The 21,286-nt window shown below is 46.8% G+C and overlaps 1 protein-coding gene across 2 annotated transcripts in view; it reads left to right on the forward strand.

Moving 5' to 3' along the window:
• Positions 1 to 21,286, forward strand: part of SORL1 (sortilin related receptor 1) — a 1,341,481-nt gene that overhangs the window by 617,819 nt on the left and 702,376 nt on the right. For both annotated transcript variants that reach the window (XM_069614318.1, XM_069614319.1), the window contains exons 23-24: positions 11,612 to 11,719; positions 16,890 to 17,012. In XM_069614318.1, the coding sequence (XP_069470419.1) occupies positions 11,612 to 11,719; positions 16,890 to 17,012 (231 nt within the window). The remainder of the gene's footprint in view (positions 1 to 11,611; positions 11,720 to 16,889; positions 17,013 to 21,286) is intronic.

Raw genomic sequence — 21,286 nt, forward strand, 5'->3', positions numbered from 1 at the left:
CACTTCGGGGAGGTTCCTGTTGTTCCACAGAGGTTGTAGTGGAGTGATTTTGTCTCCTCAGCCTATAAAGGTGTGTGACTCTGCCCAGATACGTGGCGTGTGCAAGGTCATGTCACGAGGAGATGCTCTAGGTGTCGCAGCATATAATTCCATGGGGGGTGACGCTCTCACATGTGGTAGTGTTGAATCGGCGTGTAGAGCGCCGTTTATCACCGCCATCTGTCTGGCCCAGTAGTATGTCTGTAGCCTCGGTATGGCCAGTGCGAAGAGGAGGGCTAGAGGACAGCCTTGTCGTGTCCCCTTCCCCAGGGCGAAGGATCGTGACGTCCAGCCGTTCACCCTCACTTCGGCCGTCGGCGCCTCGTACAGCAGTTGGATCCAGGTTAGGAATCGCTCGCCGATCCCCATTTTACGCATAATCGCCCAGAGTGCCTCCCAGTGGACCGAGTCGAAGGCCTTCTCAAAGTCCACCACGAGTACTGCCATGGGGGTGTCCAGGGTCTGGGCGCGCTCAATGGCCAGGTGTAGTCTACGTATGTTCATTCTCGTAGATCTACCAGGCATAACACCACATTGATCTGGGTGTATTAGGGATGTTATGACATGTTTGAGGCGCGTTGCCAACAGTTTCGCCAGTATCTTCGTCTCGCTGTTAACTAGCGATATTGGTCGATAAGAGCCACATTCGTCTGGGTGTTTGTCTGCTTTGGGTATCACAACTATGGTCGCCTTCCTTAAATCCGCTGGTAGGCTGCCCTTGTCTCGGGCCTGCTAATACAATTTGAGTAAGTGTGGGGCCAGTTCAGTTCCGCCTATCTTCTTCCAGGTTTCAATGGGGAAACCATTCGGACCAGGTGTCTTTCCGGACTGGAGTTGCATCATAGCTGCCACTATCTCGTCTTCTGTGATTTCCATTTCTAGCCCAGCCGCTTGTTCAGCGTTAAGGGAGGGAAGAGCGATCTTTTCTAACAGAGTTTTCAGGGGAGTTTCAGGTGCTCTGTATAGTTTCTCATAATATTTTGAAAATTCCTCTGCAATATCTGCATCTGTTGATCTCGTTTTGGTGTTTTGTGTTATCGCCCTTACTTGGTTGTGTCCCTCATCTCTCCGCTCCAGCCATGCTAGCATCTTTCCAGCTTTGTCACCTGTTTCATAGACTCTGGCTCTCATCGCCCCGTGTGCCTGTTTAGCATTGTCCAACGCAATATTTTGTAACTCTTTTTGAGCTAGGATCAGAGCTCTGTTCGTGTCAGGCGTATCCTGGATTAGGTGTGCTTCCTCCGCTAGTTTGACATTTTCCTCTGCTTCTCTTATTGATTCCAGGTGTGCTTTTCTTTGTGCCACGGTCCTGGAGATGATCGCTCCACAAATCACAGGTTTGTAGGCTTCCCACAGAGTAATAGGGGAGTCTACCGTTCCTTCATTTAACTTGAAGTATGTTGTGCTAGCTTTTTGTAGACGTTCTAACAATTCCAGGCACCCTAGATGGTAATTATTCAGCCTCCAACCGGTGGCAGGATTGGCTTATACGTCGTAATTGACATTAATAGGGGGGAGTGATCCGAGATGCCTCTTGGGAGGTACTCTGCCTGTGTCGCCGTGTGTATTATTGATGCTGATATAAAAAAATAGTCTAGGTGCGACAATGATGCGTGTACCCCAGAATGATAGGAGTATTCTTTGCCTTCCGGGTGAAGGTCCCGCCACACATCCCTAATTCCAAAAGCTTCGACAAAGGTGGCTAGATTAGTTCGGCGATTGGGGTCTCTACTGCGCAGGTGTGTGCGGTCTTGGTTATTGTCCATTACATCGTTGAAGTCTCCCCCCAGGATTAGGATGTCTGAGGTGTCCATAGTGATCAGTGGCGTGATGTCTTCTTTCAGTGTGGCTTGCAGTGTGGGTGGGGCATAGATCGCCAGTAGGGAGATCGTTTTGTTCCAGAACGTGCCTGTGACATGCGTGTACCTGTCTCCAGTGTCCTGTGTTGTGTCCGTAAGGGTAAAAGGAAGTCTTTTATGTATCCGTATTATTACTCCTCTGGCTCCCATCGTGAATCCTTGGTACATTGGTTGTTCCCGCTAGGTGGGTTTCAGTTAGGAAAGCAATATCTGGGCTGTATCTATTCAGGAATTGCCGCACTAATCGTCTCTTCGGACTGCTTCCTAGACCATTCACGTTCCAGGTCAGGAGCTTTAAGGTTCGGATCTTAGTGTCTTGCGGAGTCATTTAGGCGTACGTGGGTGTAAATGACAGTAACGTTCTTTGGGGTCTGGCCATTGTGCTAATTTGTACCATGGCAGGGAACAACGGTCTAGGTCGCATCAAAACCTGTGTCTCGAGAACTTCAATGTTCCATTGAGTTTGTCCATCCTTTAAACATAAAAACATATATCCAACTCCCCCCTCCCTATACTTTGCCCTCAACTGAAGCATCTGTCCCCCCATTGCAACTCAAATACAAATTAAACAAAAACTGTAGACTCGCAGCTCATTGCTCATAAGTTCCCACCGTGCTCCAACACAGGGAGGCGGGGGGGAACTTTCCAGGGGCAAGGGGGGGGGGGGCTTCCACCTGTTCTGGCCGCTTTTCTATGAGTCTCTTTATGGCTGTTACAATCATGTAAGCAGAATGTCAACAATGCACAGTACCTTACACCTTGCTCATTGGGGCCTTCAGAGTTCCTGATCGTTCATGCCTCGGGTGTCAGTTTTCTCTTTCTTGCGGTTGCGGAACGTTGCCTGGCGGTTGTCGGTCCGGCGGTTCCTGTCTTGGTCGGGCTCGGGGGGCTCTGTTTCCGTTGCCTCTTGTCTTGGTCCAGTCACCTTCAATGTGTTGCTCTGCCCACTTCCATGCATCTTTGGGGTCAGTGAAGTGGACCGTCGTGCCTTTATAGTATATTTTAAGTTGGACATTCAAGGTTTGCAACTGCTTTTTGAGTTGGTCAAACGATTGTCTGGCTTTTTGCACGTCTCTGGTGTAATCTGAAAAAAACGCTCGATCATTGTATGTGAGGGTGCCTTTTGCCCGTGCCGTCTGGAGCAATGCGTCACGGTCTCGATAGTTCAATAGCTTTGCTATCACTGTGCGTTGGGGGGGGGGGGCACCTGGTACTGGGCGACCCGTCGGCATCCAGTGGGCCCGTTCAATTGAAAGGAAGTTGGAAAATGTATCTGTTTCGAACATGTCTGTGAGTAGCTGCTCCAGAAATAATTCCATGTGTGGGCCTTCAACTTTCTCTGGCAATCCGCTCGCTTTCATCGACCCTCTCCTCCATGGTTTTTAGGCGGGTCGTAACTCTAGCCAGCTGTTCTACTTGCCGTAGGCTGTCCTCCGTCCCAGATATGCGTTGCTCTGCTTCTCTGGTACAGGACGTCGGCTTCTGGAGGTCATGCCAGAGGAGGGAGAAGCCCATGCTGATGCCATCTATTTTTTGCTCCATCGAGGCCCGTGAGTCTGCTATGGCAGCCATGATGTCTTTTAACGATATTGTGCCTTCTGCTTGTGGTATAGTGTCTGGTAGGTCTTGTTCCGACTGGGTGGTTGCTATCGGCGTCGTGAATTGTTCCATCCTGCTCTGGGAGATTAGTTTCCTGGGTTTATCCTTGCCCATGTCATACGGCGATGGTGAGGTGCCTCCGACTGAACAGAGGCACAGTTTTGGAGTTTTAGGCCGGCTTGCGTAATATTCCTTCTGCGCCCTCCTGGGCTGGGGGTGACTGCTAGTCCGTGGAGGTGTGGGTGCCTGTTGGTTAGGCCTGTGGGCAGTCGCTTCCAGGCATAGGTCGCGGTCGCAGGTCTATCACAGTATGGTACTCCTTCACCCTGCTACGTACTGACAGGTGCGGCCATTTTGTCAGTGTTTTCCAGCTGCCCTGTAATTTCACTGATTGCACTTCGGGCCCACGTAGGCACGGGTCTTCGCCACGCGCACCCACAGGTCGGAGTCTCTGGGGGGGTCTATGGCATCTCCGGAAATGGGTTATGAAGCCAGCGGGTCACGAGCCGTGCACCTACCGGGCCGCTTGGTTCTGCACGCCGTCTGGGCTCCTTCTCTTGCAGGCTCTGTACGAGCGCGAGGGCCAGGGTATGGCGAACTTCTGGATGTCACCCTAGGTTGCCGTCTCCCTCTCAGGTCACTCTGGCGGCCCGACGGTGCACTGGGGGTTTGTCTCACCACTCACACGGGCACAGCGTAGATCCGCCGTTTTCGGGAGACGGTGGGCCCGTTTTCCGTATTGTTCGACAGGTTCCCGCCTGGTTCGGTTTGCTGGCCGGGGGTGTTCCACGGACGAAGTGAGTGCTGCTGTTCTGGTGGAGTTTCCACCTCGTCATGCGCGGATGTTATTCCTGCGTGCCTCCATTCCCAGCCACAGGTCACTGATCGCAGATCCGCGTCAGAGTGACGATCCTTCATTCGGCTACGATCCGTCGGGCGCGGCCATTTTGTCTGTGTTTTCCCGCTGCCGCGCGGCTTGTTTTCCTCGGCTCCGAACTCACCCAGGAGTATGTGATTTTGGCCGGGATTTCGCCTGGTTGTGCCCGGTGTGTTTGTCTTCTGGAAAATGTATAATTTCTACAGGAAAGCCATTCGTAGCAGGCTTTTTATACATGATATCTGCCGCGGCCGCAAGAGCTACAGTGGCTCACGTCCTCATAGCTCTGCTGTTGGCCACGCCCCAATGCGAAGCATGGTTAAAGAGGGTGTCACAAGGCACAGGAGCCATCAAGGCCAATAAAATGACTTCCACAACAAAGGGCCATATGAAGAGCTTCTACATAGTAATTTGAGATGCTAATAGTATTAAGAAGGGCAATTAGAGCTATTGAATGTACTAAGACAGATAAGATTGGGGAAGCCAGACTGGTAAAAACAAATGCCGGGTTTGGCTTGGGCGATGTGGTCTGTCAATAAAGACCCCTCAATGGCAGAAAATGCTGGGGGCTTTGAAGTCTAGAAACTCACACTATCTGGCAAATTCTTTCACAAGCAAGGGGCACAAGAGCAAGGCAGACTATAAATCCAATAGGAGGTAATGCTTGGGAGTATTATCTGGGAACTAGAGATGACTGTTGTAAGTGGAAAAAGGACAGAGCCCCTTTAAGAGGGAAGCCCAGGACTAGTGGGAAGGAGCGGGAGGCAGGAGGAAGGGGAGGAGCAAGGGAAGGGAAACGGCAGTAAGAGGATGGAGGAATAAAGGGAAGGTTGGAGAGGCAATGGCTCCTGTGTCTGTCATTCAGTGTGCGTGTGGATGGCCCACCTCAGCAGTATAACAACTGGCGACGAGACAGATGCGACCCCACGCTCTGCAGCATTAATGGAGGGCCCGTGTGCCCAGCAGAAAAGAGGGGCCTGTGCGCCCAGCAGTAACGGAGGGCCTGAGTGCCTGCAGTGATGAGGGCCCGTGTGCCCTGTAGGTGGGCCCGTGTGCCCGGCAGTAGCGGTGGGCCCGTGCACCCTGAAGAGGGCCCGTGTGCCCTGTAGGTTGGGCCCATGTGCCCGGCAGTAGCGGGTGGCCCGTGCGCCCTGAAGAGGGCCAGTGTGCCCTGTAGGTGGGCCCGTGTGCCTGGCAGTTCGTGTGGGCCTGTGTGCCCTGTCGATGGGCCCGTGTGCCCAGCAGTTTAAGTGGACCTCTGTATCCGTGTGAAAGCAGAGGCCCGTATGCCTTGCTGAAGGGCCCGTGCGCCCAGCAGTTCGAGAGGGCCGGTGCGCCCTGCAACTAAGCAGAGGCCCGTGTGCCCTACTGGAGGGCTATGCGCCCAGCATTCCAGAAGGGCCCGTGTGCCCTACGCAGGAGCCGAGGACCAAAGTGGAGCCGTGCGGGAGGAGACCCAGCAACGGCAGAGCCGCCAGAGGGGGAGAGGAGAAGACGGCGCCTGCGACGCCCACGACCGCGCTGCAGACCCAGCTGCCCAGCTGATCCATCCCGCCCACCCGCAGAGGAGAAAGGAATCACCCGACCGCCGCGGTCGCAACACCCCAAGTAAGGAGCTAGGACGGGGGCTGGGAGTGAAAGGAACCCTGTGTCTCCCACAACGTGACATTGCAAAGCGACAAAACACTAGCCTACCAAGATTAACCCCGTGTCTCCCACAACGTGACATTAAAAAAAAATAATAAACCCAAACAGTGAAAATAAAAGCCAAAACTGAGGGCCCAGCAACATTAACCCTGCGTCTCCCTGTAAGTGACACTACGGAAAAAAAATAACCCGCAAGTGGCCATACCCTGACCGACGAGCAAGAAAATATTGGTTACAAGGGACACGTGCACCTGGTACATCCAGTAAGTGGCCCCTCAGCGCCACACGCAAACATGAGGCACGGTGCCTCTGATCAGAGAAACTGAACACACCGCCCTACCCACTTTAGAGCGAACGGCCCGCAACGGCCCGCAAGCCAGCTGCACAGCGCCCCAGCTGCCCCAACCATATTGAAGACGGTGAAATTTGGGCGGGAAACCCACCAATGCAATAAACGGCCCAGAGGTCGTCAGCACAGCACCCGTGGCTGCCCCTACCTAATGCGCACAGCCACAACACTAGCAAGTTTGGGCGGGAAGCCCATGACCCAGATACACGGCCCATAGGCCGTCAACAAAGCACCCCAACCAACACACGTTTCCACAACGGTGCCCCAAATGAGGGGTAAGGAGAACGACAGAAAGACTGCTACAGAGAGGGGAGTACCACCCCAGGAGCAAAACAACCAGACACCTGTAAACAGAGAGCACTAACGGGGACACCCACGCCAAAACACCCAGAGCCACCCAACCAGTGGATCTATGTTATTGGAACCCCATGCAGCGCTACAACAGCAAAGGGACACATTAGTGTCCCCCCACCACGCAGGCCACTGGTGCAGAAAATTGACAGGCCCACAGAAGGACGAAACCAACACAACTGTGCAGCACCACTACCAGAGCCAGCACAAGAGTGCACCTACCCTGCCAACACCCAGCCACAACGACCAACGCAATACGAGACGGGGGAAGCAACGGGTGGGACACGAGAACGCAGTGGCTCCCATGACCAGCCGCACCAACACCACCACAAGGACATCCACAAGAAAGAAAGAGAAGACCCGTACTAGACAGGACCGGCAAAAGTAAAAGCAACGCCCCCCATACAAACCAGAGGATCAAACATAACGATCTGCCGCCAAAGATCACACGCAAGCGCACCGTGACTCCATACCCAAACTAAACACCGCCCACCATGACTGACCCAGCGCAAGCAGATGCCGACGCAAGTGCGCAAGCCCTAGCAGTCTTGGGCCCCACTTCATATGCCACCATCATGAGAAGGCCCAACCCATTCGCTTTGATCCCGCACCACGACCAAGGAACAAGATGGGAGGAATGGGTCCAAGAATTTGAGGATTTTTTAGGTGCAATTGGGGACAAAGACCCGCCAAACAAACTCAGCATACTTAGGAACTTGGTAGGAAAAGAGGTAAAGGACATCATCAAGACAATCCCAGCTACAGACAAAACCACGTACCAACGTCTCCTCGATACACTAAACAACAAACTCATAACAGGATCCAACAAAGACTACGAACGCCTTGCATTCAACCAACACAGGCAGCGTCCACACGAATCGATTGGGGAGTTCGTCATACGTCTCCACCAGAAGATAGGAGACTGCGACTTCGCCAACTTCAATGATGAAGAAGCTATAAGACTAAGGATCATAGAAGGGTGCACCTCGTCAACGTTCAGGAAACACCTTCTCATAAAGCCCCTACCCCTAGGGAAAATACTGAATATGGCAAAAACATACGAGAGTGTTGAGGCACAGGCAGACACCATTGAAAGGAAAATGGAACGCGAAGCCATCGCAGCCCTCACGGAAGAGCGACCACAATACTCTGTGCCCACTCGACCCTGGAGAAGGAGGAAACCGAGAAGACACTGGCCAGAAAGCCCGGACACAGAACAATGCCACGGGCGAGGGTGGAAACACACCCACAGACAACCATACTGGCTCCTGTGTCTGTCATTCAGTGTGCGTGTGGATGGCCCACCTCAGCAGTATAACAATGACAGGCTCAACCTAATCATCCTGGCAGATCCCAACCCAGCAAGTGAATGGCCAGTTAGGATAACGCACAAGCCAATGGTTGAGACCATCACGAAATTGTAGAGTTCACGAGCACTGGGTCCAAATGGATTGTTTAACTTGGTTCTCAAGAACTCTCTGGACACCTGGGCCTCTATTCTCTTGCTTTTGTTTAAATAAATCGGTATCACACATCAGATACCAGTCTCATGGCAGCAGTCGGTCTTGGTCCCAATATACAAGAAAGGGGACAGGAAAGTTCCCGACACTTACAGGCTGCTGTCAATGTTGGATATAACAGGAAAGTTGTTCTGTGCCTTTTTGTTTGGAGAGTTGCAGAGCTGGGTTACAGATATCAGATGGGATTTCTCCCCGGCTCTGCAACCGCCCACAATATTAGGCTTCTCGATACATTGTTAAAAAGAACTGTGGGCACAGGGCATCCTTCTTTATATGTGACATTTGTGGATTTCAAGGCCGCATTTGATAGAGTAGACCGGTAAAGGTTGTGGTTAGAATTGCAGGAGCTAGGATGCCCAGATTAGTTGGTATTTGCAATTAGACTCCTTCATAACAACACTTACGTCTGGATAACGAGGGGAGTATGTCCAGACTGATTAGAGTTTATCACAGGGAGGGTAGCCGCCAATATTAATTATAACATACTATTAGTTATGTATTTTTTTCAGTTCAACAAGGTTATGATGGTGTTAACTAAGTCACCTATGACCCATACTTTAATTGGGTATTGACATCCTGTAATCATGAAGACTATTTGTAAACCAATTACACACTTATTGGTAGTCTCATCCGAATGGCTTATACATGAATTTTATTTCATGTTACTCAGCAGTCTGGTTGTAAAACAATCAAGGTAGTACATACCAGTTTATCTGAGGTAAACAAAAGAATCCAAACCTACGTCTCAAATTCGTACTAAGCCAAACATTTTCAGGCAAACAATAGTGACATTACTTCACATTAGATTAAAATATAGTGTGAGTGAAAGCAACTGCATTGCATTGTTAGAAACCAATACAGACATATGCAGGTATCCAAACAACATAATGGTACAGATATACATATGTTACACTAACAATTGGTGCAATAAAATAGAACGTGGGGAACAAAGGAATGACTGTCCTCCTAGACAAAGACAACCACGTTTGGTGTGGGTTTTACTGTGGTTCAGTGGTGACCAATCCTCGGTCAAACTGATTGGAGTAAGCAGAGGAGTCAAGGAGGGTCATGCTGGCTCCCCTGCTGTTCAATATGTATCTTGCAGACTTGCCCGCTCGTCTTCTGGCAAAGTCTAACTGCCCCCCAAAAATTGGGATGGAGAGTGTCGGAAGTACGTTGTATGCTGACGATTTTGGTGTTACTCGACCACAGACTTAGTGGGATGAATAACATGCTGAATTACCTTTACAAGTATGTGCACGAAAATGGCCTTACGGTGAACCTTTCCAAGACCAAATGCATGTTAGTAGCAAACAAAAAAGTATATAAAACAGCCCTGAATACAAAGTACGAGGAGATTGAATATGTGGAAAGTTATGTTTACTTAGGCCTCGAAATGAATAATAAAAATAACTATGAGGACATTGTAAACAAAGGAAAAGACCTAAACAAGGAAAGCTCGCCAGTTGACGCTTCTCCTCTGAAAATGTGCTTCTGTTACTACGGGATACACTATGCAAGGTATTCTGGTTCTTTGCAAGCAATGTTATTGTCCAATGATCTTGTAGGGGCTGGAGGCAATAACAATGAGGGACCTCGGTTGGTTAGATTGTCTGGAGGGGAGGTTCTGGCGTACAGCACTGAACCTAGCGGCCTCCATTCCTATGGAATACTTTTGGCTGGAACTTGGATCGTATCACTAAGCACGTCACTGCTCAAAAAGAGAGGCACATTGTATATTAAGTCCAAAATGTCACCTAAATGCCCTCTATTGGAGGACTTTGGGAAAACCTGTGGGCAGGAAGTTGGAAACGGTGGGAAGAATTTCAAAACCTTTAAATTTGGAATTCTTAAACACCGTAAATTGGACGCCTTGGCTTGAGACTTGGGGCAATTTTGACCTGGTCAAGGCCTCTATTTAAAAAGACCATCATCTGGGACTGGGCTAAGAATTCACACATTTGGCAGGTGTCAGTAATTATGGCGCTGTCACAAACATTATTCATCGCTACCTGAAACCTTAGTCGTAGCTCCTTTTAAATCAAACCTTGCAGTCGTGTATATTATGTTGAGACTAAGAATTAATTAGTTACCATTGTTAACATTGGCCTACAACTGGGAATCCCGAAAGCATTTAGAATATGTCGGATATGTAAATCTTCGGAGCATTTAGAGACGGACCAATAAACATGTGCCTGCTAGGCACCAGATTGCACAATTACGATTCCATTAAATCCAACTCGTTTTGGGAGTATTGCCTAAATTCAGATTTTGAACAAATGTACATTGCACTTTACTCAGTTTGGAAAATAGTGGAAAAGCGACTGGGATTGCAACATGGATGAGATTTTGCAACATTTTACAAGGATGTATTAATATTTTTATATCTCAATACCAATTGCCATGATTGACAGATGAAAGATTTTATGAGTTTTAAGTGTTAATGTATTCATTTTCTTTTATTAGAAAATATGGGATTTATGAAATTGTATTGTTTCTTTTCACATTTTCCTTTTTCTTGTGTTAAAGTTCTCATTGAACTATAAACAAGTAAAGATAAATTAAGTGAAAAGAGTGGTCAGTCCAGGAGAGAGTAGTAGTCAGGGGATTAGAGAGGGGGATGTCTGAAGAGATGAGAGCATCCAAGGTGTGTCCGGCAGAGTGAGTCGGACCAGTGGGTAGAGTGGAAAGGTGGAGGGAGTTGCAGAGGTTGCGGAAACGCCCTGTGGAATTAGAGTCCATATGGATGTTGGGAACCCCAAGGAGGAGAAGCTGGGAGGTAGAGGAAAGGAGAGAAGTGAGGTTGGCCCATTCAGAAAGGAAGAGGGTGGCCTGGCCAAGTGGCCTGTAGAAGGTGACAAAGGTCAGAGAGAAGCCAGGGGAGAAAGTGAGACTGCATAGCAGGCTTTCAAATATAATGGGAGTTCTTATATTTATTGTACCATTCAGTAGTATGTGAAGACTAAAATAATAGCGCAAGAGTATTCTTTTAGTCGTTTAGGACTATTCAGCATGTTGTGCAGCCTTCATAAATAAGTCTTCACCAAATACAATACAATGGAATGGTAAAACAAGACCAGATTAGTCTTTCAATATTCTAAAAAGACAACGTTAAATACTACATGTAGCATTCGACTTTAAGGAGAGCTATATATAAAAAGAATTTAGACTGATATGTGCATTGGAATGGTATTCCATTGTATGTTCTTAATACAAGTTCAATTTCCTTAGTAGGTAAAGCCGTAAATCAAATGCAACATACTTGTATAGTATAAAGAAATGCTTCTTCTTTCAAGCTAGCATAAACATTCTGGACAGGTCCTCAACTGTAAGTCTCATTGTGAATCTATATTTGTATTACTTTTATCAGATTGCATGGTCAACCAATACAGATGTCCAAATGGAAAATGCATCACACGCATGTGGCAGTGCGACTCGGATGACGACTGTGGTGATGGGAGTGATGAAGAGAACTGTCGTATGTATTGACACATTGATGCTCAGTTTTACACTTTGAATTCATTTAAGGGCATAGAGGAAATAATTGCATGTCTTTGTTTTCTGTATTTACAAATGGAAGTGCATGGCATTATTTAAACATCTGCAATTTATGATGTAGCAGTAGTTTGCTAATTACTGTCTCACTTGGTTAGCATTGTTGGCAAATAAAGCCCCTGCTTCAAGGAAAAAACAACTTTTATTGCCTTTTCCGCCATTTGAGTCACTCTCTCTGCCCCTTCCTTCATTTAGTTAAGTGGGCTGGTGAAGTGTGACTCAATTATGTGCCACTTCACTTCAGCCATTCTATGAAAATCTTTGGGACACAGTATCCCCTATATATAATAAAATAAAGAGTGCTGTTAATTTTCATTGCAATATCTTTAAGACTGAATCCTCTGCAATTGTAGTTTTAGGTGAATAAAGATTTAAGATTTCTATGAAGAAAAAACTCACATGTATGACTGAATTCTGAAAACATGAAATATGTATACATAGCATATTTATTTCCAAGCACATGCATGTTGGTTTCTCCAATTTACATCCTGTGCTATTTTTGTTATATAGAGAAGGGGCATTCAAATGGGGGTGTGGTCAGTCAGATATAGGAGACTTATAAGAGGACAAGGTTCAACAACTGGCTTTAGTTAAAAACAAATAAGAGCAACTTCCTCTAACCCTAGCTCTGAAGAATTCCCTACTGTAAAAGAAAAAAAAAACAGGTGCTCCTCAGGATGTCTCACAAATAAACACTATCCTTCATCCATATCTATTCTAACCCATCATCTGCCTCACAAATAAGAAAAGAAAGAAAAGAGAATGTAAGCTCGAACTTTGCGTAGGGTTACTCCCCCCTTGATGTTGGCTAGTTTTCTGACCCCACAAAGAGTTCTCCCAGTATCTTCCAAGTCTCTTTTGTATCAAATTTTAAAACCACAAATGTATCTCCTGGATGGTTCGCCATCTTGGCCTCCTGAAGGGCTACTGGCTTGGTCAGCCATGCTGGGATTCTTTTCTGATGAAGGGGGCTCCATTTTGGCTACCCTGGCCGGAGGTGACGATCGTGACGGACACATCCCTCACAGGATGGGGAGCTCATGCCAACGAGTTGAGTCAGCGGTCGTTGGTCTCCTTCAGAGTCCAGACTCCATATCAATTTGTTGAAGCGGAAGGCTGTCAGGCATGCCCTGAAGGCTTTTCTGCCGACTGTGCGAGGAAAGAATGTCCTGATTCTGATGGACAATACAGTGGCCATGCACTACCTCAACAAAAAGGGGGAGGCGATGCAGCTCTGATTCTGGCCAATCAAGCAGGAAATTTCGGTCTCGGCAGTTCATCTGGCCAGAGAAGAAAACGAGACGGCCGACGCTCTGAGCAGGCAGAGCGCAATCTCTCACGAGTGGGAGTTGGCTCAGGAGATTCTCCTTTAGATCTTCGCCCTTTGGGGGACCCCTCAAGTGGATCTCTTTGCCTCCAGTGTCAACCGGAAGTGCGAAAGGTTCTGCTCGCGGGAATTTCCTCCAAGAGGAGCCTTAGGAGACGCGTTCGTGGTGGAGTGGTCATTCCCACTGCTGTACGCGTTTCCTCCAGTCCCAGTCATTTCGCAAGTGCTGCGGAGGTTACGGAGGTTCGGTTCCCGGATGATCCTCATTGCTCTGGCGTGGGCGAGGAGGACGTGGTACCCGGACCTTCTCGACTTGTCCATCTGCCCTCCACGTCGTCTTCCCTACCGAGACGATCTGCTCTCATGGGAGTGGGGGTCAGGTTCTCCATCCAGAGGTCAGATCCCTCAACCTTTACGCTTGGCTTCTGAAAGGTTGAGGTATAAGCATTGGATTGGGGCCTCCCTGAAGACGTGATGGAGGTGTTACTTTCGGCCAGACGGCCGGCAACAAAGTCCCTGTACTGTTGCCATTGGAGAAAGTTCTGCGACTGGTGCACGGTTAAGAATGTGGATCCTTTTTAATGTGACATTCCTCTGGTTGTCTTTTTTGCTTTCTTTGGCCCACAAGGGCCTGCAAGTGGGTACAGTTAAAGGTTACCTGGCGGCGCTGTCCATATTTAAGCGCTCATCTGAAGAGTGTTCTTATTTTAAAATTCCTTTAATTTCTCAGTTTCTAAAAGGGCTCACTAATGTGTTCCCTCCGTCACCTTTCCAGGTGCCCGGTTGGGATTTGAACCTTGTTCTCAAGTTTCAAATGGGTGCTCCGTTTGAGCCTTTGCATTCCTGCCCTTTGAGATTGTTAACTCTTAAAACTGTATTTTTAGTTGCAGTCACTTCCACTCGCAGAGTGAGTGAGTTACATGCACTTTCAGTTAAGCCACCCTTCACTGTGTTTCACAAGGACAGAGTTGTCCTTAGAGTTCGTCCTTCCTTTCTTCCGATGGTGGTGTCGGAATTTCATTTACGCCAGAAGGTTATTCTTCCGGCTTTTTATCCTCCTCCGCATCCTGGTAAGGAAGAGGAGAGGCTCCATAGGCTGGATCCTAGGAGAGCTTTGACCTTTTATATTTCACGCATGTGCCGGGTCAGAGTGGACGAACAACTCTTTATTGGTTACGCTGGAAGGCGTTTGGGACAAGCTGTTACTAAGCAGACGTTGTCTGGATGGATTATCCTGGCAATTTCTGAATGTTACCGCTTGGCGGGTAAGGACCCTCCGATAGGTTTGCGGGTCCATTCTACCATGGGTATGGCTGACTCTACTGCCCTGCAGAGAGGTGTTCCTATTCGTAACATCTGTGATGCAGCCACCTGGGCTTCGGTCCATACTTTTGTACGTCACTACCCCCTCGATTGTATCCGTGGGCAGGATCTGGCCTTTGGCAAGGCGGTCCTTTACTCTGCAATTTGATTGGGCATTCTAAATTTCTATCTTCTAAAATCTTTTTCCCACCTCCTTACGTTGGTACTGCTTTGGGAGTCTGTCATAGATATGGAATACGTCGGAGGACCCAATCCCCTCGAAGAACAAGTTACTCTCTTACCTGGTACCGTTCATTCGATGAGATGGTCCGACAATGTATTCCATATCGCTCCCTCCCTGCCTTCCCTGCTGCAGAATTTCTTATGCGATTGCAGCTTACGTTTCCGCAAGGCTTTGTGTGGTCAGACTGTCAGAAGTCTGGTGCCACACGTTCTGGGAAAAAACTACAACTGGGGCTACGGACGTCGTACGTCCTACTTATATTATCCAGTGACGTCGGCCGTCGGAGGAGGTCCTCGAGGGCAGCGTATTGATGTCATCGACGCAGGACGCAAACGCCGAAAGTCTTTCCGAAGCAGCACAACTGTGGTGATTACTGTCATCGATATGGAATACGTCGTCGGACCATCTCATCGAAAGAACATTACCAGGTAAGAGAGTAACTTGTTCTTCTCACCCCTAGATGGGCCAAAGCCTCTTCAGCCCTGTTAAGGTCTTGTTTCTCTTAACCCCTCCTGGGATATTCCTATTTTCAGCCCTACGTGGGCTACAGGCCTCTTTAGCCCTGCTCAGCTGGTTGCCTCTCACTCCATCCTGGGGTATGCTGCTTTTTAGCCTGTCGTGTGCTATGGGTTTGTTCTGCCTGATGTGGTTACTGGCTTCTCTCACCCTCTTGTGGGGTATTTGGTTTCTAAGTCCATCATAGACTGCAGGCCTGCCCCTCCAGGTTTGGTTGCTTTTTTCACACCCCTTTCTTGGGTACTCTGTGTCTCAACTGTGGCTATCTTGGGCTGCAGGCCTGCTTGCTTGTCTTACCCCCTTTCAGGTATGCGGATCATTAGCCTTGTGTGTTACAGGGTCTGCTCTGCTTGGTTTTGTTTCTGTCACTCCCTCCTGGAGGATTGGGATCTTTAGCCCTATGTGGGCTTGGGTGTGGCCTCTCTGCTCTCCAGCTGTGTTTGATATGCGGCTGCACACCCTCTCTGCAGCCGCACTATTCGCTAATGGAGACACTCTCTCTGGCCCATGCAGAACTGTGCTCCTGACTTGCCTCTGGTCTGCGTATTCAGTTGCTCCACATTACTTTTCCCTTCTTGGGTCCTCTGTGTTGCTCAGGCTAGAGGCTGGTACGTCTCGTTCCCTTTTGGCATGCTTCCTTCCTATGCAGCTGAGGGTGCTTTGGGGTCTTCGCCTTCATTGAAACGGCAGCAATCCATGGGCTGCCCTGGGTCTCTGGCTACCGCATCAACTGCGTGGTTCTTTGCTCCTCTTGCGAGAGAATGACTTCCTCCTCTGTGTCGGCATCTGCTCCACCTGATTCGCCCTGTGCTGTTGGAGCCCAGGTGTATTTGGTTCCTCCCTGGAATCGGAGCGATTTCATGGTCCTGATCTTTTCAAGATGGCAGTAAAGCATTCAGGTCAGAAACCAAGCCATCCACCTTAAAGGGGCCCCTTATAGAATTACCATGTTCATGCACCATGTACCCAACAAACATTAAGGTGGGAAGTAGAGAGGTGGACAGTTCGTTCCCGGGGATTCCTTGTCCCCAAAGGGGAGTGGAGAGGTCACCCCGAGTGGCATCCTGCTTGCCCTGTCCCCTATGGAGGGTTGCATGTGGATTCATCAAAGGAGGCACTGTAGACATAGTTTGAAGTGCCAAAGGTATTTCAAAGCCCATTTATTGTGATCCAAAACACATCTGTGATATGCAGGTTACAAAGATTTAACAGTGGCTTATCTACCCTATTGGCTATTTTTCTAGCTTTCTTAAGGAGCTAGTTTAATAGGGTGAGGAACCTGCGCACTGTATGCCACATGTATATCTGTGTCACATCTTTTCAACCCTCTGAGTGACCTGAAAGTCCTTGATATGTTCCCTCATTACTCTCCTTTGGTGCTTTAAGCCACCTACCCTGGCCAGTGGCAAAACACCACATGCATTGTTTCTCTCCTACTTTTCCCTGATCCCTGCTTGCTGCAACACTAACCCTACTTGAACAGATTGAATCCTTGCTGTGGCGTTGCAGCCCAAAGGCCTGGCATCTGTGCTTTTCAACTTTTAACGTATCCTGTGTAATGCCCAGCAAATACTTTACAGATTTGCTTTGTATCGTTTGCATTTCTTATAGACCTCGCCACTTGTGGGTGGATTTTATTAAAATCGTTTCTGTTCTTGAATTGTATTGGTCTTAAATTTGAAATCTTCCTTTTCTCATTGGCAGCACCGACTACATGTAACAGTGATACCCAGTTTAGATGTGTGGAATCGGGAACCTGTATCTCACTATCCCACAGATGTGATCATGTAGATGATTGTGGTGACGGAAGCGACGAAAGTCAATGTGGTAAGTACAGCTACTCTGAAATATTATCTGTAGGTTTGTGTTTTCTTTCTCAGTATGGAACTGAATGATTAGTTGAAAAACATGAGCAGCCATTTTACTGCGATTAAGTGTAATTGTAATGCTAAAGACTAACTAGATTGTAGGTGGAAGGTTTAGGAAGACCTTGGCAAGAGTTGACAATTTTAGTCTTCCACCTCTTCTGTCAAGTTACAGAATGTTACTCTTACATGAATAGTCCTTGATCACTAAAAGAACACTAAACAAGTACCTATGCTCTATTATTTTAGTCTTCGGATAACACCGACTAGTATATACGGCTAAAAAAGCTTCAATGTTTGTATACTGTGCAGTGCTACTTAAATTACCAATTCCAAACACTTAGCAACTATAAAAGCAACCCTATTCCTGTTAAAGTTTTAATTGGTCTTCACAGAACACGCTTAATACCAGAGACCAGTTTCTACGTGCAACCCGGGATTCGAACCTGTGTTGCTATGCGTTAGTTAGGTTAGTTAGAGCTTCTAGACAGGACGCTGCTAAGCGGCACGCCACATTGTACTTTTACTTTCTTGTTATAAGTGAGTGAAATTGTGAATTAGGCTAAGAATTGTGGTAAGGGTAATTGTTGCTGCTGTGTGAATCCATACCTTGGTGTTTGAACAGTTTATACCATTGCCACATTACACATGCACTACGAGTGTTGGAGGATTTTTAAACTTAGGCAAGGATAAAGATATCTTGTACCTAATGACCTTGCAGGTGAACTGCTTTGTATAAACAATTGAAGGAGGGACAACTAAAAGCTCCCACCATGGGATTTATGATGCAATGTATTTATTGAACTAATATCATGCGTCTGATTTTTCTGCATCCCATCCCTCAATACATGTTCTTTTAGTGAATCAACTAAATAACATTGTTTTTCTGCTTTTTGTTTTTGTTTGTTACATGCTTGTCTCACAATATTCCTTTGTACCTTTTGAACTTTTAACTATATGTACCATGTGGATGTATTTATTCTTTTATGCCCTTGGTTGAGACTATAACCATATTGATTTTCTGTTATGCGTTTTGCTAAAACTATATGATTTGGAATTAGGAGTTGACTGTCTGTGTTCTTCCTATCCACACAGTGTATTTGTTTATTTGTTAACCTTTGCAACAATTACTTAAACGCATGTCCTTGAAACACACAGCAATTTCATTAAGCGAGTGGAAATCTATGAATAGCGGATGACTTAGTCTTAGGATTTATGGAATATGGAAACCTAACCCTCTTCCTAAACAAATTAAAGTCAGTGGACAGATTTAGAGAATTACATATCTGTTCACCTTACATGTCTTTGGTTTAAAACAGTATCAGTAAGGGTACATTCTTTCGTTTAAGGATTTTTAAAATCGAGCATTATGTTGAGGAATTATTGCTCTAGACATCTGTGTTACTCTCTGACCATTTCGCTTGCCATCTAAGGGATTAACGTTCGCGCTCAAGCTCGAATGCTTGAAGTTGACATACAATCTTGGGGAACTACAGTTCCCAGCATTAACACTGTAGCTCTAAAGGAAACTTTGGGCGCTTCAGAGACAAGCCGGTCTACGCCGGTCCACAGCATCCACCGGCTTTCGGCGAAAGACTGTGCTCTGATGCACGCACATCTTTCCGGAAGCACTAATCAAGGTATGGGTTACCTTAAAACCTGGCACTTGCTTGCACAAGCAAAGCCACTGCATAATCGGTCTCTGGCGCAGCGCTTTTTAGAGGCTAAAAATGACATACTGAGCCCACCCCCATTTGGAAACCTCTTTGACCCTGCATTAGAACCATGGCTACCACAAACTTCTCCCGTGCTATGCAATTCTGAAAAAACGTAACCTTCAACAACATGAAGCCATCAGGCAATCGGGTAACGAAATGACTTTGCCTCCAGCGATCGTAACAAGTCCAGATAATCGGAGAAAGGGCCCATCAAGAGAAATACCCTCCGTTAAATCCAATAACTATTCAGAGATCAAATTTGCCCTCTTAAATACGAGATCCCTCAATAAACATGCCCAAGACATCCATCACTATATCATCGAGGAAGATATAGACGTTCTTTGTCTTACTGGCTATAGGAAAAGGAGGAGTGGCCATAATTGCAAGGCCAGACCTTAAGCTATTCCCCTCACGGATCCACTGTACGGGATGTGAAATACTACTACTCAAAATGACCCCCACCTATAACGGCTGCATCAACATAATTATCTATAGGCCACCTTTGTTGATCTCCGACTTCAATGACGACCTAGACGTTTTTTTGAACAACTTAAAAGGACCCAATACAGAGACATTCCTCCTTTTTGACCTAAACAAATGGAGAGGGAACACCAAAGACAAGGAGGCTATTAATCTCAAACGACTTACAAAACAACGACTTTTCAGTGATTAACATATCCAACCTCCAGGTCAGGAAATCAACTAGATTGGTGGAAATGACTGTGCTGGGAACTCTACATTGCATATGGTCTGACCACTACAAAGTTGAGGCCAGACTTTTACTAAGAAACGACGTTAAGAAACATAGCACTATACCTAAGATTGGTCAAGGAAGAAACACAAAAAAAATCACACCCCTTATCCTCTCACAAAGTATTAACTATATCATGAACATCACAACTGATGAAGACTTGTGTGACAAAATAGTGTCTTCTTGTAACCGCCATTTTCAGGAGCTTCTAGATCAACATGCATCCAACAAAAATAAAAAGTTAGACCTAATCCTAACCACCAAATCTGGTTTGATGCAGAAACCATCAAACTTAAAAAGATAAAAGAAAACTAGAAAGAAAGTGGCACAAAGAACCCACTGAGACTAATAAAAAACTGGATAAACATGGACAACATACATGAACAAAACTAACAGAATTTAAAAAATAAACCACTAACAATCAGATCTCCGCTGCCGCCACTTCAACCGGCAAACAATTTCAAATTCTGAAATCGAGCAACTCTTTCCCCTCCATTTCAACCATATATAGAAGACTCTGAAATAGTACAGACAGCCTTCCAAAACAAAATTCTAAAAGATCGAGAAACAATAGCAAAGTGCAGTGTCGATGGCCTACCTCTTTCATCTTCAACATTCGAGCAGCCTGGGCAATTACAGGAACCGAAATTCCAGTTCACCCCAATTTCTCTAGAGGACATGAAGAATAAAGTACTTTCTACCATCAACTGTACCTCCTGCCCAGAGAACATACTGCCCCCCCAAGCTAGTCTTGGACAATACAGAGATATTTGCCCTGTACCTCCGTAGAATGGTTAATTCATCATTCAGGGACCGCAAAGTTCCAGTGACAATTAAAACACTCATGGTCACAACTCTGCTCCAAAAACCTGGCCTTGACCAAGAGAACGCTATAAATCTTCGGGCCAATTACTAATTGCAATTTTCTTCTAAACATTTTTGATAACATTGCAACAAGCCAACTTAAGGACTATGTCGATACAAATAACCTTCTACATCCACAACAATCAGGGTTCAGAAGAGGACATGGAACAGAATCTGCCTTATTGGACCTTCAAAGAAAAATGCTAAGTATCTTGGACGAAGGGAAGGCAGGCTTACTGATACTCTTGGACCTCTCGGCAGCTTTTGATTTGTTCGATCGGAAGCTCCGAGAGGCTCTGGACAAATCGGGGAATTGCTCCAAGGAAGCCATCGACTGGGTAGCCTTTCCTGGAGGATAGGTGTTGCAAGATCATTTGGGGAGATCACTCATCCTCTTCTACGCCAGTAGACTGTGGTGTGCCACAGGACGCCAGTTTTTCCCCTTTACTCTTGGATCTTTACTTACGCTGCTTATGCACCCTATTGACATACATGGGAGTATTTTTTACAAACTTTGCAGATGATACTCAACTGATTGTAGAATTGCGTGGCAATCATACCACAGACAAGTTATCGCTCATCTACAACTCCATCAAAGCATGGATGAAAACAAATTTAAATTTAAAATAATGCCGTAAGGACCATCACAGGAAAATCCAAGAGAGCACATTACTGGCGATAGAAAAGATCTTAATTGGCTAGCTATAGAAGATTGCATTACATTCAAATCATTGACCCTTGGTCACCACTGCCTATATGTGTTAGCCCCCTCCTATCTAAAAAAGCAATTCACCTTGTACGAGCCAAGTGGCACCCTTAGATCTAGAGCCTAGGGACTACTAAATGTCAGCTCGTCAAGAAGAGTAAATGACCTATTTAGGTCATTCTCCTCTAAAGCAACCA

Source organism: Ambystoma mexicanum, chromosome 9 (genome assembly GCF_040938575.1).
Source record: "Ambystoma mexicanum isolate Mex_15411 chromosome 9, UKY_AmexF1_1, whole genome shotgun sequence".
Classification (NCBI taxonomy): Eukaryota; Metazoa; Chordata; class Amphibia; order Caudata; family Ambystomatidae; genus Ambystoma; species Ambystoma mexicanum.